At 44.0% G+C, this 26,509-nt stretch overlaps 1 protein-coding gene across 1 annotated transcript in view; it reads right to left on the bottom strand.

Moving 5' to 3' along the window:
- Positions 1 to 2,064: 2,064 nt before the first annotated feature.
- Positions 2,065 to 26,509, bottom strand: part of LOC118079381 (protein diaphanous homolog 1) — an 86,712-nt gene continuing 62,267 nt past the window's right edge. The window contains exons 23-27 of the mRNA XM_060278094.1: positions 19,386 to 19,510; positions 17,896 to 18,060; positions 17,068 to 17,203; positions 10,781 to 10,867; positions 2,065 to 2,320 (exon numbers count right to left, since the gene is read on the bottom strand). Of these exons, the coding sequence (XP_060134077.1) occupies positions 2,139 to 2,320; positions 10,781 to 10,867; positions 17,068 to 17,203; positions 17,896 to 18,060; positions 19,386 to 19,510 (695 nt within the window). The 3' untranslated portion in view covers positions 2,065 to 2,138. The remainder of the gene's footprint in view (positions 2,321 to 10,780; positions 10,868 to 17,067; positions 17,204 to 17,895; positions 18,061 to 19,385; positions 19,511 to 26,509) is intronic.

Here is a 26,509-nt window from a genome sequence, read left to right as displayed (position 1 = left end):
ATCAATGGAGAAACCAGTGTCTATTGGCTTACCCAAGGGTGGGAGAGGGGAGAATGTACCCCCCCAAAAAGGGCAACAGAGTTCTCCAAGGAGATGGCCTCACCTTAAGCCTTCACATACTACTTTTTAAAGGGTGGTGCCTTTCTCCCATGCAGTGCAATGGAGACACTGAATTTTCCATTCAGTCCTCCTACCTTAAAACCAAACTGCTTATTTGTAAATTTTCTGTTTTCCATCATATAGCTATGATGAAACTACACAAGGTTGTGGATTTGATGGAAGAGGGTCTGTACCATATGCACAGCTAGAGTATAGGGCGCCTGCTTAGATGAACAAATGGGCTGCCTAAGGGTGTTCACACAAGTGTCCTCAGACACTGATGGGGAAGCCAGGGCTGCAGAGTCTGGTGGTCACAGTCCTAACCACCACTGTGCAAGCAGGGATCCTGGACCAATCAGGATCTTCATTGTGTGGAGCGCTACACATGCAGGAATAGGGGTGCAGAATACTTTTCATGTGCATGGGTGATGGCTGTTTTGTTTGTAAGGCTAGCCTCCCTGTGTCTCCCTCCGGTTTTCTGAACACGTGAGGGGGTTTATCTGAACTGACCTTCCCAAAGGAGACTTATCATCATCATCATGATCAGATCAATCAAATTATATTGGATATTTAGGGCTCCTGTTCTGGAAATATGATGACATATAATGGGCCCACTGTATTGCCTAATTATATAAAAGGAACACAGGGAGCAAATAACTTTTTTTATTAAAACTTTTGAGCAAAATAATTATTATATCCCCTCTCCAGAAAAAAAAACACCAAATATTCTATCAATTATAATTTTTACACTTCTGAAATATAACTTAAGCACTGTGAATGACTCATTATTATTTTTTTACTTATGAAATAAAACAAAAACTACAATAAAAAGTAGGTTGGCAGTCTGCAGCAGACAAAATCACCCCTCCATGCTGGGAAGCATCCTATTGCTTTGCTTTTCCCTGAGCACCCCTAGAAAACACAGCCTTCTAATTTCTGTCCCCTTTGGGAAAGGGTGACCAAGGCGCCAGCAAGCAAATGTGATGCTGTGGGGGTATGGGTACCTGCTCTACATCAAACCCCCCATTCAGGCGACTAGATTTCAAGGGGAGAGGATTGAGTCTTGCCATGTCCTGCTGCAGGCATCAAAAGAAACCCACCAAGACGACTCAGTTCTGTCCACCTGTCCCTACAGGGGGGAAGGTGGAAGATTTCTGTAGGACCAGGCCAGGTTAAGCCACCAGTTGGTGCCTACATGCCTAAAACACTAAAATGTCTCTACAGGCATTCTTCTCCGAGTATGACGACAAGCAGCATCAAACATCTGGCATAGGGTTGTGGTTGGCCAGTTGGAGAGGGCAGGAAGAGGTCAGAACTGACTAGAGAGGAAGAGGCGGGCCTACAGTTCTTCTGACCTTGCCCTGCCCTCTCCAACTGGCCAACCATAACCCTATGCCAGATGTTTGATGCTGCTTGTCTCGGAGAACAGTGCCTGTGGAGACATTTTAAGCCTTTTGATGCCATAGTACAGGACATCTCAAGAGGGGAGAGAAACCAGAGAACAGCGGGGGCCAACAAACGGCCCTAGAGGCATTTTGCATCCCTCTGCAGCATGTGATGCTTCGTTGGCACTGGGAAGGCAGCATGAGGCTGGGGCATCAAATTGTGACCTTGCTTCCCATCACCCACGCTCGACAAGGCAGTGTGGGGCCCACAGGTTCCATTTTGAATTACCCTTGCTACCCAATGGTATGGTCCTCCCCACCCTGCCTGCAGCTGTGAGAGCCAACACAGCAGCAGCTCTCATCTTTGCTCAAAACTATGGTGCATGCTCAGCAGAAAAGCTCTGCAGTTCTGATTTTGAGAAAGGCAGGTGGCAGATTTGAGATGAGATGTCCTGTACTGTGGTATAAAAAAGCTTAAAAGAAGTTGTAAAACAGCCCTAAAAGGGGGCAAGGCAGAAGTGATTACATTATTTGTCTCCTCGTCTCATGCCCGTGAAAAGTAAAATCAAAGACTGCAAAGTGACTCAGTGTTTTTTAATTCCTCTGCCATGTGTCTCTCTCTCTCCTGCCACAGGCTTTAGTCCTAGCCTGGCTCTAGCTCTGGCGGCTGTTCCCCTCCTTGGAAGTTTCATCTGGAGTATTTCCATTGGGGGCTTCTGCTTCTCCGTCTTTGTCCTCCTTTAGCTTCTTGCTTTGCTTGCTTGAACCCAGAGCATCTTCCTTTGTCAACTCCGAGGCTAGCAATGAGGTGATGGCACAGCCAACTTTTCTGTTTGCTGAGGTGGGGAGAGAGGCAAGGGGAGGAAGAGAGACAAAGTTAAAACTCCCAAAGGAAGTCCAAAGCAGAAGAACACGCTGCAGCACTTTGGTAGGCGTTGCTCGGAAGAAAAGGAGACATGAAGCACTGAAATTTACCACCCAACCTCTCCACATAATCGACCCCAACATAACACCATTGCAGGCATTTCCAGAGGGGCAGCTGTTTCCACTCTGTTGCAGCAAAACCACCTTAAAAATTAACAAAGTTATTACAGCACAAGCTGTTGTGGACTGCAGCTCACTTCATCAGATGCCTGCCATCCTCAGCTATGTATGTATTGGGGCAGGGGGAGGGGTTGAAACAGTGAGGTCAGAGTGGAATGAAATGCAGGAAGTACCCAGTCAGCGATAATTATTTAATTAAAAGTGCCAATTCACTAAACAGTAGTTCTTGAAAGCACAGACAACAACTGTAGGCTGAAAAAATAAGACTGTAGACCAGGGGTCCTCAAACTATGGTTCGTGTGCCACATCCAGCCCACCAGGGTCCTGAACCCGGCCCGCCCAGCAATTGTAGAACCCGCCGCTGTCTAATGGGTCCTCCCGGATCTCAAGCAGCAGCATGCTGCTGCAGCAAAGAACTCGGCCCAGACACTGTGGGGCAGAGGCAAAGGAGGAGGCGCCTGCGGAGCCCAGCCTAGCTCAGGGAAGATGACCTCCCTCTTCTCCATCCTTCTCCGGCTTTCTCCATTCTCAATCCCAGTTACAAAACTCCTTGTCGTTCGTGTGGGGCTTGCTGGGCAAAGATCATGGTTAGAGCATGAGGAAAATGGGCAGGAAGAGGTTGAGGTGGCTTTGTTAAAATACGCTTTTTTGTAAGTTGTCGGAGAATAAGCGTCTCAAACACGAGGTGCTTTTAAGCAGCAGTGGCTTTAATTCAAGATCTGTGGGTGGTTTTTTTTAAAAAAGAGCTTTTGGCTGCAAAGCAAATTGCATAGCGCAGGCATAGGCGAACTCGGCCCTCCAGATGTTTTGGGACTACAACTCCCATCATCCCTAGCTACGGTAACAGGACCAGTGGTCAGGGATTATGGGAGTTGTAGTCCCAAAACATCTGGAGGGCCGAGTTTGCCTATGCCTGGCATAGCGCTTCCCAGAGATCTTCCCTACCTTTGGCTATGAATATGCTAGTCCACTTTCTGAGCCAGAACTGGTGGGGAGGGGATGTGGCTTTTGGAGGGGGCTGGCAGTTGTCCAAACAGAGTATATGGGGTGTGTTGATGTGACAGGGGCAGAACCTTTTATAAGGCGGATGTTTATGTGAAGTGGGTGGGGTTCCAGCAAAGCAGTTGTTTGGGGACGGGAGTTCCCCTTCTTTATTAGGAGGTTGCAAAACACTGGAGGGAGCTGAGCGGATTCTGTGCCAGGGAGACAGCTGTCAGGAGCAGCTTTGCTTTGCTTATGATATTATGGTTATGTAATCCTTACAACAACCCTGTAAGGTAGGCCTGTGTTATTTCCCACCTCCACCCCCCACTGCAGACAGGAGAGGTGGAGGCTAAAGCCGAGAGAGAGAGTGGCTTGTGCAAATTCAAGCTGCCAGTGACCCAATCTTGTAGCTTAGGCTCTGGAAAACCAGCTGCCCTGATGCAAGGTGACCTGGGAGGGGGTCAGGTTTGTGGGGTCAGATTTCACGTGGTTTGAGGAGAGAGAGCAGGCCCAAAGCAGGCCCATACTTCACATTGAAATACAGTTCATGTTGAATTGATTAAAATCATTCTTCATTTTAAATATTGCATTGTTTTTCCTGTTTTTTGTGCACTACAAATAAATTATGTGCAGTGGGCATAGGACTTTGTTCATATTTTTTTTTTCAAACTATAGTCCGGCCCCCAACAGTGTCTGAGGGGCAGTGAACTGGCCCCCCGTTTAAAAAGTTTGGGGACCCCTGCTGTAGACCTTCCCCAAGTAGGTTGCCTGCACTTGGACATAAAGGTTTATCACCAGAAATGGCACGGCTGCAGGTGCCTGTTCTGCATCTGAACGAACTTGATTGTTTAGTGTGGCAGCACCTGCATTGGGAGCTCCCTGCCTAGGGAGATCAAGCAGGTGTCTCCACTGTACTCTTTCCAGCGCCAGCTGAAAATGTTCTTGTACCTCACTGCTAAAACTATGTATATTCAAGCACTTTGATGTTTTGGAATTATTGGCCTGGAAAATGAGTAAGAACTGGCCCAATCTTCACAAAAAACAAGGTTTCTGGCTTTGTGGGCTGGAGAAAGGGCTGTAGTGAATGGCACCATTTTGTCCTATTTTATTTACGAGGGCTTACATAGCTGAAAAAGGGATACAGCAAACTGATTCTGCAAAAGTGGCTCTCAGAGGAAAAACAGCTCCATTGTTTTCCGAAATGAAGCCTTTCTGCTAATGACTGTCTTCTGAAGAGACAAAACACTTGTGTATACACACAGTTCTGTGCAGCACGAACCACTTGGTAGGACCGTCTCCTAGAACACGCTACCTCTAGGAAGGGGCACAACCACCTGCTTCAGAAGAGACACTCCTGAGACACATGTTTTGGCACAGACTGTGTAGAGAAGTGGATGTCTTCCAGTATAAATATGGATAGCTTCTAGCTCATATCATATCATCACATTTCAATCCAATGTCAGTACACTCTCCCCCTGTAGGTTATTGCCTCTTCTTGACTGGATTTTTGGTACCTGTTGCCATGCAGGCTGACCCCTAAGAGGCTTTGGTCAACGAAATCAAACCCTCTTCCCTCTGCTCCACCTGCAGTTCTGACAATGACAATGCACAGAGAATGTCCCATGCCTGCACCTATTACAGTCACAAGAAAGCAACACTGCACTTCCTGCTTCAAAGAAAGGTACGGGCATACCAGGTTTGGGGTATGATACCAAAGCAGGAACTTTTGTTAAGCTGTGAAGATATCTCTTAAAACTAGAGATCATACAGATCACAAACTCTAAGCATCATGAGGGACCGTGGCTAGAGGTTCAGTCATAGAGAAGAGAAGGTTAAGGAGGATCTGGGAAGCTGGAGGGGTCATTTTGGCCTGCCAAGACAGACAAACAAACACTCAACACAGAGATCATAACTCGTGCAACATACACACTTTTACATTATGGCACTGTACCACATGAGTGTGCCCATAAACCTGATCACAAACAGAAGTCTAGCGAAAACTCCAGGGTTTGGGAAGAAGAATGCAGAAGCGAAGACAACCATGGGAGGAGAACCAAGTGGCAGCTCTGGTTGCCGGTCTGAGATGCTGCAGCTCCGTGGAGAGTTCAGTTCACCAGACACGGAAAGAAAGGGCACACACTTCTGGTGTCACATCAAGAGCAAACACCTGAACATCATGCAAACATGCAACTGGCAGAAGAATGACCATTCTAAAGGCAAAGAAAATGCTCCTTGTCACCTGCTTGTGCCTGCCTACCAAGTTGTACTAGCTATCCTTGAAGGTCAAACCCTGAGAAATGTTTCCTGTAGCCGTAGAGCTTGTAGAGCTCAGGGTTGTAAATAAACGAAGCAATAAAGACAAAAAGGAATACATAGAGGTGTCAGCCAGTTGCATTGCCTGGATGATGGATCACTGCGGTATTGGAGTTGGGAACACTGCACATGCCGGCAAGGAGGGAGGAGGGCGAGGAGAAAGACGGCAAGGAAACAGCCTCGGAAGGAGCCAGGAGAACCAGGAAGGTTGTCCTGGGCAGGGCAGGCCCATGCTCCAAGACAGAAGTGAGGAAGGATCCACACTTCAAAAGGACCAACTGTAGTGAGTCGCGTGTACTCAAGGTAACCCATTCGGAAGCCCAAAGGCAATCAGTTCTGGGCAGAGTGCTGAACCCAGCATGGGAGGCTGCCTGAACACCAATCTCCTCTTCCAAACTTCCTGCCTGCAGCACACGAGGACATCACACACAAATGGGAGGGGAGTGGGAGGGAAGAACATCCACATGCCCATGGGTTACCCGCTCAGGTGTGTGTTCCTCCACCTCACAAAGGGACAGGACAGAGTTTGCTGCGAGGAAATAAAAAAAGCGCCCATCAGGTTACCTGTTCAGGATGCTCCAAAGCTCTGACTGCCTTCCCCACAAGAGAACAGAGGCAACAGGAAACCCCTCTGCAGAATTTCAGAGTACCTGGGCTCTGTATCCATTTGCACTGGGCTTATGACCCATAAGATACTGCAAGAGACAGGGCCCTGCGTACGTTTGATCAGTTCAGGCTTTCGCAGCTGACCGGTCTCTAATTCTTCCATCAATATGAGGAGCAGGGGGACAGCCAGAGACCCACAATTCAAAAGCATGAGCTTGTGCCATACTGACTGCCAAAACATGTGAACAAAGCAGGTGATAAAGTCATTTCCCCCCTGCAACAAAGTCAGCATAGGACCATTACATAGTGCTTTAGTTCTCAGAGGTTAAAAATGAATGCCCAGGCTGTATCACTTCAGACTGCAGGGCACAGGGGCTTATATGAACAAATGCTCTTCTCCCTAACATGCCAGATTTCTATGTGAAGGGATGCCCCCCCCCTTTGTATGGAGCATTCCATCTTGGGAGCACTCACCTACAAACTTAAGTGCTATTACAGCCCAGATCCACCACCTGTCTTAGAAATAACTAAGTCTAAAACATGTGGATGGACTAAACTGGAGCTTCTGGTGTTATGGTTTTTATTTCGGATAGAGACGAAACAAGAGGAGCTGGATCAAGGAAGTGGAATGACCTCATTATCTGAACTCCATCACCACAACAGCAGATGGTCTGCATGATGTCAAGGCTGTGGAAGTCAATGACAAGATGAGTAATCAAAATCAGAAGGGCTGTCTGAATCGGGCTGAAACCATGACTGTGGGACTATTGCTGAGCCAAGCTGCTTGGGGACAGACACAAGGCTATTGTGCATTCCCCTCCCTGCAGACGGCAGCAACTGGCAGGCCTTTCTTAATAAACTAGCAGGAACAATATCCCTGCTGACTTATCCCACAATAACTACTTAAGCTATTCAGTGGAGCCCACAAAGGGCTATTCGCTTTTTCATTCCTTCACATCCTAGCGTGAATATGCCAGCGCCACTGAATAGCGACAGCTGCTCATCAGCGAAAGCAAAGTCAAAGATCAGAGCCAATTGTGTTGATAAGCAGTTACTCTGTGGCAGTGATAGGATGTAGCATCCCTCCCTGCCCCCAGATCTTTATGAGGAGGCGCTGTCTCAATTTCTCTTTGAGGGCACATAATGTTAGCAGTAGATGATTCCAGTGAAAGAGTAGCAAAACCCTTTGGAGAGATCAGCAGTACATCTCTGCTCTATCTTATTTAGCTGGCTCCCATTTATTTCATAGCTCTGAGCATACACGAACCTGGAAATCAAGTCTCACCACTGGGCTGAAGCAGAAAAGAGAAGTAGCTTTGGAGAAATCCGAATCAGTTTGGGGTTAGGTTACTCCTATACATCTTTGTGACTATAGGCCCAAGGGACCTCTGCACCTAGAAGTGCCTTTTACCAGGTTGAAGTTGGCCGAGAGGAAGAAGCGCCACAGGGAAGAGGCCAGAAGAAACTGCCAGCTGGCCTGGGCATCTGATGCTGCAGCCACCATTTATTTGCACAGACTCTTCATCCTAACTGGCGTGGGTGGTCGCCTTCCTTCTTTCCTAGCTCCTCCTCCTGCCAGGTTGACTCTTCATCCTAATCAGTGGCAGCTGGAGAAGCATAAGGTCCCCAAACTGTCCAGACTGGCCATCTATATCTCTGCGGCAAGGGCCCCAGGGCTGGCAGTTAGAGGAGCCAGCGGAGCAGGCCAATGTGTGCACAGGGATGGAGGGCAGTATGTTCCGGTTGTTCCTCCACGGCTCACCTGGGTAAGCCATCACACTGTATTTTGCAGTGCCACCTGTAGCATGAGGACACGTCTCCATTTGTATTATTTGTATAGACAGAAATATGTGGCACACCTGCAGAATGGAGCAACACAGAAACTGGCTGGAATTTCAAGTAATACACAGCAGTGAATGAACAGTGGCTCCATTCAGACGTCACACCAACCCAAATTTAAGCTTTTTAAATGGCAGTTTGGTATACTCTAAGAATTGAACCAGTACTGCTTGGCTCTTCAACCCTTGCTCTGTTCAACATATGGGCCCCTCTTAAAGGTTGGTTGCTGCTGAGAGATCAGGCCATGCATGCTGACTGAGTTCTCTCCTCAACACTGCTGAAAATGTGCAGAGCAACTTGAATCCAACCCTAATCCTAAAAAGCCCTTAAAACACTCTAATAAAGTGATTGTGGCAGGCTTGTTGCAGCTGCTACTATTCCAAGAAGGAGACTGCGGCTGCTCAGCACAGGCCAGCAGTTAAACCAAGGTTTGACATGGCATGTTGTCCAAACCAGGGATCATAGTTAAGGTTCCCCAACCACAACCACAGTTTCTAACTACAGTACAGGATAAACCTTGAATACAGATGACTACTTTGGCTTGCTGTGGTATGTGAAGAAGACCAAACTCTGCCCTACCTATTCAAAAGACCAGCTCAGTCAACGTTTCCCTGCCTTAGGAATTATTTTCCTTTCCTCCCTGCCATAATGCAAAAGGCAAATCATTGTGAAGACTCTCTTGCTCTGGGAAGCACAATCTACATCCAACTTGATCCCACTGACCCAAAAGGTGACCAAAACAGCTTAAACCTTAGTACTGAAGTTTAAATCTTAGTATTTCAGCTTAACTATCTATGACGCAGCAGGTTGCAACAACATACCAGTAAGTCATTCTTGTTCTGTTACCTGCTCTGGGTTGCTTTGACTAACTTTCTGAAAGCTATCTACAACTCCTCAGGTGAGTTTGGCTGCATCAAAGTGAAACTGTAGAACGACTGATGCAGAACTATTTCTATTTAGTGCCCAACACATAGGGTTTTGCAATGTCTCCTTCTTCAGAAAATTACTGATCAAATACATAACCATTTCTAACCTCAGAATACCAATTTGAAACTAACATGCTTTAATACATTTAACAAAATTAGTTAGCACTTAAATTGATCAATTTCTAAAGACCTGCATATTATCAAATTCTTACTTCATATTATTAAATTAAATGTAACATTTCAATGATCTGTTAATGGAAAGACATGTGTATATTTGTGTGTGTGTGTGTGTGTGTGTGTGTAAATATAAAGTATCAGTGAAACTACACTTTTCTTACACACATTAATTACACTTATTTCATGTTTTTCCTGTAAATAAATTCTTTAAAATGTCTACACATACACACACAGACACAGAGAAAATGTTACTTATCATGAAGGAAGACCTTTCATTTTACAGAAAAAGCATGAACAATCTTGTTAGCTTGTATATTAATGGGGCATTAAATATAATACTGCATGAAGCAGCTTTGTCTGAATCAGCAAATTGTGGTTTTTCTTGTCAGAAATCATGTGAAAATCAGCCCTTCTGGACATGAGCTCTCCCAGAGGTTCCTTGTAGTAACGAGAGAGACTTAAAAGGAAAAAGCGGTGAAGTCATCCAAACTTTCTTTTTAAATTGTCTGTACCCTGAATGCCAAATTGCACCAGAAGAACCAGGGAGTGTGTAATAGCTTAAATTGTGTTGGGACTATTGATTTCATCTTGTAATTACTGCATATTTTAGTCAACTTGAGCTGCTCACTGAAGTTGTGATGCTAAATAAGAGCTCTTTAACACATTGTCCCATGTTACATGTCCTTTCATCCATAGGGTCAACCAGCTAAAAGTGTTCCAGATTTTTCGCAGGGCTTATAGAATCCAGGAAACTGCAAGGTGTACCTTTGGCTTTTAGACTATCTGGCTATTAAGAGGAAGCAACAGTCAGGCAGGGAAAAGGAGTTGAAGACAAATCAACAGTCCTGGCATGGAAACACAGCAAGCATCCTTTTGCCAATAGTCTCCCAAACGTGCTTTTCATAGAACATCTTACCACTTCAGGCATAAAGGCATCTATAAACAGATTAACTACCAAATCATTGCCACAGGTATGCATTCAAGAGCTGTGAAACCCATCAAGTTTGATGGGTGAGTTAGAGAAGTCTAGTCTTTCCCCGAATCTCAAATACCCACTCTGAAGTGAAGAAGCTGGTCTCAATTGTACCCGCTACAAAAATGCTTCATAATGTTGTAAATAAATACAAACCAACAACCAATATTGAACATTGGCCCAAGGTCACTCAATGAACTTCAAAGATAAGCAACGGATTTTTAGATTGAAGACTGACACTATTTTTTAATCAACTTGCCTCTTACATTGTCAGCAGAATGGCAAAGACAGAAAACTGTGAGCTGCCATCATGCCACAAACATGTGCTTGGTGAGTTAAACGCCTTCTAGGCATGACTGAAGTTTCATCTTTCTTCCACACAACTCAGGTTTGATCAACAAGAGGATCAGAATTCTGGGCCAAACAGAACATACCTTGGCGTGGTCCTCTTTTCCTACGGAAGGCTGCTCCTGATTGCAAGGCCTCCATTAGACTGTCCATAACTCCAGTTTCATCACCCTCTGCAAAGTGCAAAAAGAAAAAGAAAAAAAGAAAAGGTGACTCACATTGCCTTCACATTCTTACAGATGCAAAAGACGACACCATCTACCAAGCCCTCCCACAGTGTGTATCAGGTGAATACCGCTTTCCAAGACACCCATACAAAGAGCGCATGGGAAGATCACCCACCAGGCTCCCATCAAATGCTCAGAAATACTGTAGTGCAAGGTGAAATATTTTCTGGCTCAGGGTGCAGGTATTGGGGAGAGAATTGAATTATATTTGAATGCACTCCCTTGTAAACAAACAAACAAACAAAACTTTATACGTGTGGGAAATTGACGTCAAGGAGAAAGCCACACTAAAATGCTTCTCAAAGTGATTTCAAACTGACATGGGGAGTAAGTTCTTTTTATAACATGGGGAAATATTAAACTAGGCACTCACACTATGTAGAGCCGTAATCCCAAAAACAATTCTGCTGTACATTAGATTCAGAACCATACCTGCCAGTTTGTGTTAGTGTTAACTTTTATGTTAAAAGGTTGGGGGATGAGAAAACCCCCACTCCTCCCCTGCCTTACCCTCACTGCTTTAATAAATCTTCTCCAAACTCACCTCTGATAATCAAAGTGAGAATGCAGGAAGAAAATGTCTCAAAGCACCACTCTGAGAAGGTAAGGCTAGGGAAGGGGCAGGTTTTCCTTTAGTGCTTTCCCCCCACCCCAGCACGGCTGGTTTGGCCCTCAGCAATCATGCTTTCTATTCTACTAGTAAGAGGAAATAAATTACTTCTTTATCAGCACAAAAACTGAGATGAACCCCCCCCCCCCATCACAGCTCCCCTCGCTTCATTCCAGCTATTCCATTACAGGGTTGAGGAATGGCTCAGGCCTCCCCTGTCCCCGCACTAGCAAGGCAGGCAAGGATGGATGGAGGAGCCTTTTCTCTGGTCACCATTTTAAAGGAACCTGACCTAATTCACACACACACACACTAAAACATCACATGATTTGACATAAAAAAAGGAAAGCAAAATGCATTAAAATAACAGATTGATCAGTCCATCCATCCCTAAAGACAGGCTTGGGAGGAATCCCTCTGAAAGGCAGTTCCCCCCCTCCCCCCTCTCACACACATGTTGCAGTGGGAGGGGGGGCTTCCTGGCAGGCTCCCAGCAGCTTTTAATGGGCCCAGCTACTGGGCTATTCTGCTGCCTTGATGTGATTAGCATCCCCAGGGCTTTTGTGACATCCATTTCCCATTAATCTCCTTTTCGCTCTCAGTGGTTCTCTGGCTACTAAGGAGATTAGCTGGCCTATCTCAACTGATCGCCTTCCCCTAGCAACAAGGATGCTCCTGGCCCAAAAACCATGTGCCAAGGGAGACCCCTGCATTGTTCCTTTGGCAGAAGCTGTGCACTGCCATGATCCTCTCTTGCCAGGCGAGCAGCTCAGCCTCTGGCGGATAACCTCACTAAAGCAGTCCAAGGGAGGTGCAGGAAAAAAGAACTGAGGGGCTGTGCCTTTGTTTGGCATCCCTTCTCACAGAAAGAAGGGAAACCAGCGACACCTTCTACAGACATTGTGAGGGGTGAGAGGAAACATGGCAGAAGCAAAAATTATTGCAGCATTTAAAGTTTTGAGAATGAAAACTCATGAAGCCAGATTTGGCGCTGTCTCTGCATTCGGGGAGCTAGTCCATCTAACATCCTTGCCGGGATACAAAGGCCCTGCAAATATGTCTGCTGAAAAAAGGAGAGCCCAAAGATTACATTATCTGCAGGAGAACAAATGTTTCTAATTCATTTAATTCCATTGTTGTCATCCCCCCCCCCCGCTTCCATCCACAGCCAGCCTGGCGCTGAAAGCGTTAAACTAATTCACAGGCTGCCCTGCAAATCTTGGTTTCCGTGGCAACAGCTCCTGGCTAAACATAAACCTATAAAATCACACCAGAACATCTGTTGGGTACTTTCGGTCCGTCTGAATCCATTATCCACACCGCCATCTGCTGGCAAAAATAACCTGCTACACCTGACCTATATCTGTGGCACATTCAACCTGCTAAGCTATAATAATAATAATAATTTATTATTTATATCCTGCCCATCTGGCTGGGTTTCCCCAGCAACTCAGGGGTGGCTCACAACAGAATATTAAAAACACGATAAACAAATCAAACATTAAAAACTTCCCTAAACAGGGTAGCCTTCAGATGTCTTCTAAAAGTCAGACAGTTGTTTATTTCCTTGACAGCTAAGAGGCATGCATATAAAAATGCCCTCTTAAAAGAAATGTGTCCACCAGTCAGCTCTGAGATAAGCAAGAAACAGTCAAGAGAGCAAAACGTTCCGAGTGGGAAATAATCACAGCAGTCCTCCAGGACCAGACCAATGACCCACCTAGTCTAACATCCTATTCCCAGCAGTGGAACATGGGGACGCTTGCCTAATACCAAGTCAAGACCTTGCAGGAAATCAGGAAATCGGCACCTATACTGGCAGCGCTTCTCTGGCAGAGGTGGGGGGCATGAAAGGAGGCATCCATGAGGATGCTTGTGTGCTTTGCTCCAGAATCAGCCCCTCCCTTCAGTGTCAGTTAAGAAGGACAGTTAAGAAGGACCAACTGTCTCTTCTTGCTCCTTGCCTCAGACTTGGTTCATGTTGCTTTATTTTGTTTCTCTCGTTATGCTATTTATGGTTAGAGTTTTCATTATTATTAAAGCTTAAAAGGGACCCCTGACTATTAAGTCCAGACGCAGACGATTCTGGGGTTGCGGCGCTCATCTCACTTTACTGGCCGAAGGAGCTGGCGATTGTCCGCAGACAGTTTTTCCGGGTCCTGTGGCCAGCATGACTAAGCCGCTTCTGGCGAAACCAGAGCAGCACACGGAAATGCCGTTTACCTTCCCGCTGGAGCGGTACCTATTTATCTACTTGCACTTTGATGTGCTTTCGAACTGCTAGGTGGGCAGGAGCTGGGACCGAGCAACGGGAGCTCACCCGTCACGGGGATTCAAACCACCGAACTTCCGATGGGTAAGCCCTAGGCTCTGTGGTTTAGACCACAGCGCCACCCGCATCCCAAATATGATTAAAGCTTAGCTTACATTTAAATAAATAATAATCAAGTCAAGCCACTGGTCCATGCCATTTATTCTCACTGAACCACTCCCAACCCAACTGAATTATTCTGCGAGTTTCGTGGTGCCAGCTCTTGATTTCTGTAGATAAGGGACCCCTTTCTCTTCTCCCCACCTCCGTGTTTCATTAAGCTTCAGGAAGAAGCAGAAAAATAGCACTGGCCTAGGGGAGCTGGAGGTACCCCTTAATTCTTACTGCTGTTTCTCTGCTTGTTCCTGAAGCTTAGTGGAGCGGGGGGGGGACCCTTATGTACAGAAATCAAGAGCTGGCATCGTCGAACTTACAAAATAATTCAGGCAAATTGGGAGTGGTTCAGTGAGAACTATGGGGGCCCTCCATCTCCCTCACATCCTTCTTTCACTAGGCCAGGGCTGTTTTCTCTGCTTATATATTACTCACAGCACTGTTTCACCACAGTAATCCAAGACAAAATTGTGGGGGAAGGGGAAAGGAATGTGAGGAGAACCATAAGCCATGTCACTCAGCACAACTTCGAGTTGCTCAAAGGCAGGGGTAACTGGCAGGAAATTGCGAGAGACAGGAAATAAGCAGACAGGGGTAGTAATTGAGTCCATATGTTCTAACAAAGGAATGTTTTTGGTAGCTAAGAGAGGATTGTGTCTCTGTGTAAGGAAGCCTTATGGAAAGACACAGATTAGCAGACGGTCACTTGGCTGGGCGATCAGAACCAGAATTTGGAAAACTTGCGCTAATATTGGAGGCATGAATCAGAACTGTAAACTGACGCGGGTGTCTTCATTAAAGCCTTCTAAGCATCTAGGCAATTAGAAACTAAGATCTAGATAGGAGTCTAATTAACAAATGCTATCTATTTAGATATGTGACTGCTGCATTAACAAGGGGTAAATTAGTACTATAAAGTCACACAATTGCTGTTCAATTGCAAGACATGCAAGTCAAGCAAAGTGGGCTCAGTCCATAGTTCCAGGGTCCATTACAATACCCTATACTTTCAGGGGAGTAGCTGTGTTAGTTTACTGCAGCAAAAACAACAAGAGACTTGTAGCATCTTAAAGATTAACAAGTTAATTGTGGCGAAAGACAGGGGTGGGAGACCCGTGATCCTCCAGAATTTAGGCTATATACTCTGACGAATGGCCAAGATCATCATTAATGGTAACATCATCCAGATGTTGTTAGACAACAACTTCCATCACCTCTGACCATGCTGGAAGGGGCTGGCAGAGCCCACCATCATACAGAGGGCACCACATTGGCTATCCCTGGTGGAAGCTGTCATAAAGGTAAAGGGACCCCTGACCATAGGTCCAGTCGTGACCGACTCTGGGGTTGTGGCGCTCATCTTGCATTATTAGCCGAGGGAGCCGGCGTATAGCTTCCAGGTCATGTGGCCAGCATGACAAAGCCGCTTCTGGCAACCAGAGCAGCACATGGAAATGCCGTTTACCTTCCCGCTGTAGCGGTTCCTACTTATCTACTTGCATTTTCACGTGCTTTCGAACTGCTAGGTTGGCAGGAGCTGGGACCAAGCAACGGGAGCTCACCCCGTCACAGGGATTCAAACCGCCAACCTTCTGATCAGCAAGCCCTAGGCTCAGTGGTTTAACCACAGCGCCACCTGGGTCCCCTTAGGAAGCTGTCATAGAGACACATAAAATCTTTCCTCAGTTGGCAAGTGTGTATATATATATATATATATATATATATATATATATATATATATACATACACACACACACACACACACACACACACACACACACACACACACAAACACACACACACTTTGGTGTAGAGAGAAATAATGGTGATCAGTGGAGTCAAAGAGCAATAAAATGCAAACAGTCTGTATAGCAATTCATGCCTCTGATGAAGTGGGCCCTAATCTATAAAAGTTTAAGCCATCATGAATTTGTTGTTCTTTGAGGTGCTACAATAATCTTTCTTGTTCATAATGAACCACTGTCTTAAATAATCCTGGGCTGAAGTGGTACTGCTGTTATCCAGCCCCATTTATTTATTTACAAAGTGTTCTCAAAGCTGTTTACTGAGGAAAAATTGAACACAGACCATCATGCAAGCTAAAATATATACAAGAACAAATTCAAAGCCCTGGCAGTAAGCTAAGAGGCTCTCAAGGCTTGGCAGAACAAAGTTTTTACTCGTCTCTGAAAGAAGACAAGTGAGGCATAGTATTGGAAGACATTCCACAGGATTTAAATGCCATGGAAAACCATGAAAAGGAAAGGAGCAAAACCAAATTGAGCTCTGAAAGGAAGAGGAAGAGGAAGAGGAAGAAAGCACCAAAAGAACAAAGGCCACCAAACCAGAAAATTCCTGCACAGAAAGCACTTTTATATCAAAAGTTGCATTAAACTTGTACATAGAGAATAATAAATGTAGAGTCATTTTGCTTCATGTAGATATGATGGAAATGGACCAGGAAACTGTGGTCCATCACAGTTTCCAACCCCATTTACACCCAGCTGAAGACATGCATATGACTTAGTCTCATTTCACTTCCGAAGTGCTTCCAGGGTAGGCCTGTGCCAAGTATGAAGAGCCTCTTCAGATTTCAAGACACAAACCTAAGAGCTGCTGCTACTGAAAGCTTCTATGATTGAGATGGAAATTGGTACATAACTAGGGATGTGCCTGTCAGTTAAAGGGGCTTAAGTTTGGCTTCCTTTTCCCCTGAACACAGCCATAATGGCTAAATAGGATCTCCATATTCAGTGGCAGTACCCCTCTGAGTACTGATTGCTAGGGGGCAAACAGTGCATGGAGGGTTCTTGCCTCGTCTCTTCAAGGAGGCTGGAAGGCGACAGTTGCAAGCAAGGTGCTGGGCTCTGAGTCTGATCCAAAAGAACCTTTATGGCACTGACCCTCCTTCCTGCAATGACTCTGCCCGCTTCTAAATAGCTTCCCATCCACTGAGACAACTATAGAATAAATCCACTGGCACTATTAGGAAATCAGTATCACTAGGCCAGGATCTGTTACTGTACTCACTCAAGACTTCAGTTCCAGGTCCCTCTGTTTTGCATTCGGTCCCCTTTTCCCTATTCTTGCCACCAAGCTGCTTTACATTACCTGCGTTCATATCTATCAGTTGCTCTCTCTTCTGTTGTTTCTCCTGCCGTTCCTTCTCAGCCTTCTCTTTGGCTAGCTTAGCTTTACGCATCTTCTCTTCCGTCTCCCGCCGCTTCTGATTCTCCTTTACGGCTTGCTGAAAACCAGACACAGATGGCTGGTAAGATGGGCTATGGGGGAGTTATGGCAAGGATGTCCACCTGATGTTTCCTTCTCAATGGCATAAAAGATAGCTCAAGAAATGAATTAGGACAACACGAGAGAAGAATTCAACAGATTTGTGTAACTTAGGTCTACTAACAGCTTTAGTTAAATGAAACCTCCTCCAAGTTCATAGGAAGTGAATGCTAGCTACTGGATACAATGCAGCCATATGCCTTCCAACATCTCAGGTGAAAACAGACACATGCATGTTACTGCACCAAAACCCACACTACACTTCTGGTATGACCAGAACTCTTTTTTTAAAAATGCCTTTGGCATGCTTTATCTCTCAGCAGATTTGGCTGTATAACTGCAATGCAAACAGATTAAACAACATTTATATCTGAACAAGCATTGACACACACCCTTTGAGGTTCTCAAGAATAGCAATTCTAGTGTACAAACACATTTCAAAAACACCTCCAACCAAAATCTCTGCAAAAGTCCTAATAAGGGCAAAATGAAAAACTCGTGCAACAAGAGGTGGCTGCCTCCTACCAAGCACTGTTTCATGTGCTGCTGGAGGCACATTGCTGGGTGGGCTTTCACAAGCAAAGCAGTTTCAAAGCAGTTTGTATGAGCAGAGGGTGTTATGCAGCTTAACAGGCCAGAGGGGATGCTTACCAAAAACATGATTCTGAAGTTGTGCAAATCAGTGAAGAACTCCTCAGCAGATATTTTACTGGTGTCAAACAGGAAATACTGTCCTAACTCCATATAGAGGTTTTCCATATTTGAGTGCATCATCCGCAGCTTCTCATATTGCTCCTCAGCCTCCTTAACAAAGCTGTAAGACTTGAGTTAAAGATCACAGTTGCTGAGTGGAGGTACAATCTAAGTGTAACAAAAGAGCTCTATCTGCAGGTGACCCTCGGTGTTCTCAACTGCTCTCCCCATTCCATGTCATCTGCTGAGAGTGTGCCTGTACAGTGGTACCTCTACTTACGAATGACTCGACTTACAAATGTTTCTACTTACGAATGGAGCTCCGTCCGCCATCTTGGATGCTGTTTAGATAGGATTTATTCTACTTATGAATTTTTAGATAGGGTTGCTTCGACTTACGATTTTTTTTCTCCCAATGCATTCCTATGGGATTCGACTTACAATTTTTTCCGACTTACAAATGTGCATTCGGAATGCATTAAATTCGTAAGTAGAGGTACCACTGTATTTCTGTTTCAAACCAACTAACTTCTCAATGTCCTCTCTCCACCCCCTCCCCCCAAAAACCTTCCTGCAATTCAGAGTTCTACACACATCCAATGACTAGCATTGCTTTGTTGTGTAGGGATGCCTATCATCTGCTCACTAAGAATTCTTTATTATAAGCAGTTAGTTCCACCAGCGCTCCTGGCAGCATCTACCCATGTATTGTAGAACCACCACCCCCAATACTCATAGCTGGAGACTCCAAAGGATAGTATCTTGTTAGGTGGCATACATCTGGTCCTACTGCCCACAAAATGAGCTGGACACACATGGAATAGTATTAAGTAAGTTTGAGCTTGCTCCAATTTGAGCCATAAATAAATCTGGGACCAGACCTTGTCATTGCATGTACTAACCCTGTGGTAAATGAAAAGGTCCCTTAGGTACACAATGCCTCCCCAACACCACTAAAACCTCTCCCCATATGAACTGATCCGGACCCTGCAGTCAGAATCTGAGGCCCTTCTTTGTGTGCCCCCTCCATGAGAGGCCAGAGGGAGGCAACACAAGAACGGGCTTTTCTGTGGAGGCTCCCTGCTTGTGAGATGCTCTCCCCAGGGAGGCTGGCCTGGAGCCTTCATTGCATATCTGTAGGCACCAGGCAAAAACATTCCTCTTCTCTCAGGCCTTGAGTTTATCTATGGTCTTTGAAACTGGGGATTGGGGGAGCTATTAATTTAATAAACAACAACTACAGCGATGTGATCACAACTGTGCAGTCATTGTCTGTGACTTTGGAGAAGAGAGCCTTCCTCACAGCTCCCCTTGGTTGTATCTTATTAGTGTCCCCCCCAAATGAGGAAAGAATCCAAAAGGGCTCCCCCCCCCAGTAGCACACATAGAGTTCCTTATTCCACATGCTGTTCTCAGGGATTCCCAGTTCACAACGTTCTGAAGGATATCGACATTTTCTCTTTAAATTTATCCTTCTCTTCTGTAGCACTGGGGCAGTTGTCAACATCGCGCCGCAAGTCTGAAATCTGTTTCTTCATGAGGTCCAGGCTTTTCCCTAAATCTGCCGCAGGAACTTTGGGGGGAGGGAAGACAAAGCAGAAGTAGATGAATCAGAAAACAAGGAATTTGCTCACTGTAATTTCTCGAGGGAGGCAGGGGGGAATTTTAATATCCTTCAGGATATTACCACCCATCAGACCAGAAGGCAGGGCTAGCTATTAGGGACTTCTCCATGGTAGGGACTTCTCCCCAACTCTTCAGACTGGGCTAGAAAAAAGTAAAAACTGTTAAAACAAACGAAACCTCAACCATTTAAAAGCACACACAGTGGTGTGGTGAACAGAATGAACAAGGAATCACACAGAGGGATAATTTCTATAACACTACATGAGGGAAGCGACATTATCCATGATTCTCGGGGGATCCTTTTAGCATATAAAAATGCCCTCTTAAAGGAAATGTGTCCACCAGTCAGCTCTGAAGTAAGCATGAAGCAGTCAAGAGAGCAAAACGTTCCGAGTGGGAAATAATCACAGCAGTCCTCCAAGACCAGACCAATGACCCACCTAGTCTAACATCCTATTCCCAGCAGTGGAACATGGGGACGCTTGCCTAATACCAAGTCAAGACCTTGCAGGAAATCAGGAAATCGGAACCTATACTGGCAGCGCTTCTCTGGCAGAGGTGGGGGGCATGAAAGGAGGCACCCATGAGGATGCTGCCATAATAGTAGAGGGCTTGCGTGCTTTGCTCCAGAATCAGCCCCTCCCTTCAGTGTCAGTTAAGAAGGACAGTTAAGGACTAACTGTCTCTTCTTGCTCCTTGCCTCAGACTTGCATAGCTGCCAAGTTTTCCCTTTTCTCGCGAGGAAGCCTATTCAGCATAAGGGAAAATCCCTTAAAAAAAGGGATAACTTGGCAGCTATGGACTTGCCTCATGTTGCTGTATTTTGTTTCTCTCATTATGTTATTCTGTTACAGTTTTCTTTATTATTAAAGCTTAGCTTGTTGTTGTTGTTTAGTTGATTAGTCGTGTCCGACTCTTTGAGGCTTCCGGTCTGCCGCGCTGACGAGAAGGCGCAGAGACCTCGAGCTCTGAGGTCTCTGGCATCGCGGAGGGGGGGGGGAATCCGCAGGGGCACGTGGATCCCCATAAAAACCCCAGGTAGAGCGTCCCGGGGGCTTAGCAGCCTGGCAGAGCTCCAAACACGATTCCTCCGCTGCCCGGGAATCTCAGTAGAGCCCCCGAGAGCCAGCGGAGTGGAAGTCGTGGGAGCCATTTTGGGCACCACCGTTACCTCCAAGAAGCAAAGCTCCGAGCCTTCAGCCTGCAAGCGGCGGATTCTTCCTGACAAAGTAAAGATTTGGACTAAGTAAGTCAAAATTTATTGATTGGGACTAAAAAATTTATTGGATTATAATTTGGAAATGGGAGAGAGATAGAAAATACGGAAGCCATCTCCTCCCACCGGTCAATTTGAGAAACAGTTATTTAAAGAACCCGAAACCGGGACAAGAAGTATGCTTTCTTAAGGATAATTTCAAAGACCACGAAAAAAGATTCCCCCCCTCGAAGCAGGGTAAGAGGGGAGATGGACAGTGCTGACTAAAATTCCCTGTAATAATAAAGTGAGATTTTAATATGGGAAAGGTCTGCTCTTTCCTTGGAGCCAGCAGCCCTGACAGACCAGCGAGCGGACAGTATTATTAAAAAGAAAAGAAGGAAAAGAGTGCATAGACTTTCGAACATTATATATTAAATACCTTTTTAAAATTTAAGGCAATAGAACTTGATAAATATGACAGCCAGTTTTGCAAAATGTGGTTGATGAAACTTTGTAACTGTTGCCTGACTCCCAAGACAAGTGACCTTGAAAGAGTCTGAGAATGACAACAAAAGTATATGCACCTGGGTTCCAGCAAAATGTTTTGAGAAAACTGTGGGAACTGAGAATCGGATTGTACTATGAGGAAGTACAGTTGCAAGAATGGAGACAACTTCTACAGTCGGAGGACATTAACAGTCGAAAGTTGATGAAAGAATTTTTTAAAAAATAAATGTGACACAAGAAACTGATCTGAGAGTGGTATGGGATGCAGGGATGGCTTATATAAGGGGTTTCTACATAAAACTAAATATAATACAAAAAAGAATTAGAGAGGCTAAATTAAATCAAATACAGCAAGAAATAGCGCATGATGAAAAAATATTGGTTAAATCACCTAAAGATGTATTATTAAATAAAAAAAATCAAATTATTGCAATCTCAGTTATCAACATTATTTAGTGAGATGAAAAATACGATAAAGTGAATGAAACAAAAATCATTTGAATTAGGTAACAGGCTAGGTAAACTCCTGGCTTGGCAGATAATGAAAAAACAGAGAGACAAATATATAAGGTAATATATGAAGGGAAGATACGGAGGAAAAAATAAACAAAGGTTTTGTAAATTATTTTACCAAATTATACAGTAGTGGACCAGAAACAGAACAGGAAATAATGAAATATCTACAAGATAAACAAGTTCCAAAAACAAGTGAAGAAAAAATTAAACAATTAAATGCACCAATCACGATAATGGAAGTACATCAGGCAATCACTAAACTAAAATTGGGGAAAGCACCAGGCCTGGCCGGCCGGGTTACTTGCAATACACTATAAAAAATTAGAAGATGCTATTAATGAATAATATAACGAGAGAAGAAAAAATTACAAACTCCTGGCAAGATGCTAACATTACTTTAATCCACAAACAGGGAACAGAGAGAGAATTAGTAAATAACTATAGACCCATATCACTGCTCAACAACGATTACAAGCTATTTGCAGGAATTCTAGCAAGTAGATTGAAATTATTATTAAAGGACATCATACATCAAGACCAAGCTGGATTTCTCCCAAATAGACATATAAAGTCAAATATGAGGATAGTGATTGATTTGTTGGAATACCTGGAATTAAGACCAAATAAGAGAGCGGCATTCATGTTAATTGATGCCGAGAAAGCTTTTGATCAATTATCAAGAACATTTTTACAGAAGGTATTAGAGCTAGCTTCACTGGGAGAAAACTATTGCAGAGGCATAAATGTGATTTATGAGAAGCAGTATGCTAACCTGATAATTAATAGTGACAGGACAGAATGCTTTCCAGTACAGAAGAGCACCAGACAAGGGTGTTCCCTTTCACCTCTACTTTTTATATTGACATTAAAAATACTGTTATCAGAAATAAGGGAGGATAAGGAGATCACAGGAATAACATTGGGAAAAGAGGTGTTTAAGATCAGGGCTTTTGCGGATGACATTCTGTTAACAAGAGAAGAACCAGAAATAAGTACTGCCAAAGCAATAGAGACAATAAATTATTTTGGCAAGGTGTCCGGTTTCAAAATGAATATGGAAAAGACAAAACTTATTATAAAAAATATACAAGAACAAATTGGCATATTAGATCTTTAATAATAGATACGGATGGCATGCGTATCTTAATTATGGAAAAGTTAAAGTTGATTGTCACGGTTCTTTGAAATCCATTGGAAAAGGAACTATTTTTCTGAAATCTCTAAATTTGAGTATCAGTAATGTGTATCTTGTTCCAGAGCTGAAGCAAAACCTTCTCAGTGTTTCTCAAATTGATTGATGAGAAGGGGTTTGAGCTGTGTTTTCACAGGGGCACCTGTGTGATTTCTCAAAATGGAGAAGTTCTTTTAGAAGGACACAGAGACAAAGATAACCTTTTCAGATTATCTTATGATAAAAGTGATGCATGTTTTAACGTTGTTGATGATTGTTTAACAGGTCCAGAGGAGCCTAAGGAGGCATGCACGCGACCAAGCAAGCAAGGTCTAACACGTTGTTTCCAGATCGTTTCTGCTGGTGTTTTTGGTCCTATGCCGAAGTCCCTTGGCAAGGCCAAATATTATCTTTTGATAACTGACCACTTATCTAAATATATGTGGTTTTATCCTCTGCAAAAGCCTCAGCAGGCTCTTGTGAAATTTTCTGAGTTTTATGCTATGGTTGAACTGAAACATGGTTGTAAAATTGAATGTTTGTTGACCAATGACATTCCTCTTTTTACTTCACAGGAGTTTCAAGCCTTTTTTGATGACAAAGGCATTCACCACAAGTTTGCCAAGACCCAGGCAGCTTGGGGCAAAAACCTATGTGTTAAGGTTAACACTGAGTTAAAAGCAGGCATGCAAGCGCAACTGCTGAGTTCAGAATTGTCTGAACAACTGTGGGCTGAAAGCATCTCAGCTTTTCTTTACCAGTGGCTCAGACAGGTTCCTAAAGGACAGAAGCGTTCTCCTTTTGAGATTCTGTTCAAACAAAAGCATAGCTGCCAAGTTTTCCCTTTTCTCGCGAGGAAGCCTATTCGGCATAATGGAAAATCCCTTTAAAAAAGGGATAACTTGGCAGCTATGCAAAAGCCTGACGTGAGCAACATTAAGGTTTTTGGAACCAAAATGTGGGTGGCTTCGCTTGAGGGCGAGCCAGTCCAAGGCATTCTATTGGGTTTTGAGGAAGGTCAATACAGAGTTATGTTGCCTTCTTCCAATGAGGTGATTCTTACTCAAGAGGTAGAACACACTCCTACGCCACAAGAAACACATGTTCTTGATGAATTTCCCATAGGTGCTAATGATTTTGATGCTTCCTACACTGACACGAGTGATAGTGAAGATGATTCCTTTGCTGATGGCTCCACCCCAAGTAGCTCTGACACAGGGGAGACAGTCATACACAAAGGAACTCATGCTGTCTTTAACAGACCATCATCGGATGATGAAAAAGTGCTAGAAGCACTTGCTCCACTGTTTACCATTGGTAAGAGTTCTCCCAAAAGTCCTGAAGGGGAGAATCTCAGTAAACAGGATTTGCACCTCTCACGCAGGTCTAAGAGGATCAGAAGAGGACCCAAGAGGTATTCTCAGGAGTTGCAAATTTAGCTGTGCTTAGAACTCCAAAACAGGCAGCAGTCACACAGGCTAAGCCACAACAACAGGTTGTCAAACACAACACTGTTTCTGTCAACAGAGCAACTGCTCTGGTCCCCTGGAAGCCAAAACTGGTAAATCCAGTCTCAGAGAGTTACACAGCAGAAAAGTCTTACTTTGTTTATGACAACTGTTTGTTCACTTCTCTTAATGATGCTCTCACATTTGCATCTTTTTCCATTTCAGGATTCAGGGGAGATGTTAGCATAAATCCTCTACATGGCACAGATGCTGCATGTGGCTGATTGTTTACTTTATGAGATTGCTGTACTTTCCCACACACAGGAGACAGTGTAACTTGATCTCCTGTCATGTGATGTTCTTTGTTCTGTTTCTACTTTCACTTCTGAACTGGAGAGTGATGGCGAACACACTTAAACCACACTCTCTGAATAAACGTAGATTAACACCCTACGATTGTTTGCTGTCTTCTTAACCGAAGCCAGTAGCAGTAGTAAGAATATTGGGATTAACACCCCGAATATTCTAACAGTTATTGCCTCTACTTTCGTATCTAGAGGTTTAACTTGACCATTTCCAATCATATGGCCTAAATATTTTATTGAGTTGCCCCCAATATGGCATTTTGTGGCTTTGATGGTTAACCCTGCATTGGTAAGTCTTTTTAAAACAGTTCTTAGATGGTTCTTATGGTCGTCCCAAGTCTTACTAAATATGGCTATATCATCCAAGTAAGCAATGGTGAATGCATATAAGCCATTTAAAACTTTGTCCATAAGTCGTTGGAATGTTGCAGGAGCATTCTTCAGCCCAAATGGCATCACTGTGAATTCATACAACCCGACAGGACTTCTAAATGCAGTTTTTTTCCCTATCCTGTGGGTCCATTTTAATTTGATAATATCCTTTTGTTAAATCTAAACTGGATATAAATTTGCAACTACCAATTGTTTCAATTAGGTTGTCGAGCCTAGGCATTGGATATGCATCAGACTTTGTTACAAAATTTAACTTTCTGAAATCAAGGCAAAATCTGATCGAGCCATCTGGCTTGTCCAATAAAAGTACTGGAGCTGCCCAAGCACTTGCTGATGGAGTAATAATTCCAGCTTCTAACATGTCTTTTACTTCTTTAGAACAGCCTCAGTATATTTTCCTGTTATTCGGTATGGGGCAATGGCTATAGATTCCCTGTATCTATTTTATGAGTCACTCCTTTAGCAATGCCAGGTTTATTGCTGAATATAAGGGCATATTCCAGTAATATTAGCTTTATCTCTTGTTGTTGAATCACTGAGAGTTGAGAATCTAATTTAACCTCTGATAAGGTATTAGGCTTTCCTTCCCTCTCCCAACAAGGTATTGACAAATCTTGAGGGTCTACCTTAATTGCAAAGAGGGTATATTCCTCCCTTTTATAATAGGGCTTTATCATGTTGACATGTACTACACGCCTTCCTTCACCAATCTGGATTACATAGTTTACATCATTCATTTTAGATACGATGTTAAAAGGCCCTTCCCATGCCAACTGTAGTTTGTTTCCCTTTACAGATCTTAATAAAAGGATTTCCTGCCCTGGCTCAAAATATCTCATTCATGCTTTCCTATCATACCAAACTTTCTGTTTGTGCTGGGCTTTTTTTACAATTTCCCCCTGCCAATTCTAAAGAGTGTTTGAGAGTATTTTGTAGCTTAAACAAATAATCAACGACATTTTCTGGGTCTCCCTCTTGTTGTTCTTCCCAATTCAATCTCAGTAAATCCAGGGGACCTTTAACTCTCCTGCCAAACAATAATTCGAAGGGACTAAATCCCGTGCTCTCCTGGGGAATAGATTTATATGCATATAATAAGGCTTGCAAATTTTCATCCCAGTCCTTTGGATGTTCAGTTACATAAGCTCTGATCATTCGCTGTAGACTCCCATTAATTTTTTCCGTCAGCCCATTAGTCTGCGGATGATAAGGAGTAGAAGTAAGGTGTTTGATCCCACACTTCTCCCATAAACGTTGCATCAGTTTGGAAGTGGATGATGAGCCTAAATCAGTCACTATTTCTTCGGCAAACCCTAATCTACACATAAAATTGATTAATGCAGTGGCC

The sequence above is a fragment of the Zootoca vivipara genome, chromosome 8 (assembly GCF_963506605.1).
Source record: "Zootoca vivipara chromosome 8, rZooViv1.1, whole genome shotgun sequence".
Taxonomy (NCBI): Eukaryota; Metazoa; Chordata; class Lepidosauria; order Squamata; family Lacertidae; genus Zootoca; species Zootoca vivipara.
This window is presented reverse-complemented; position numbering and strand designations above follow the sequence as displayed.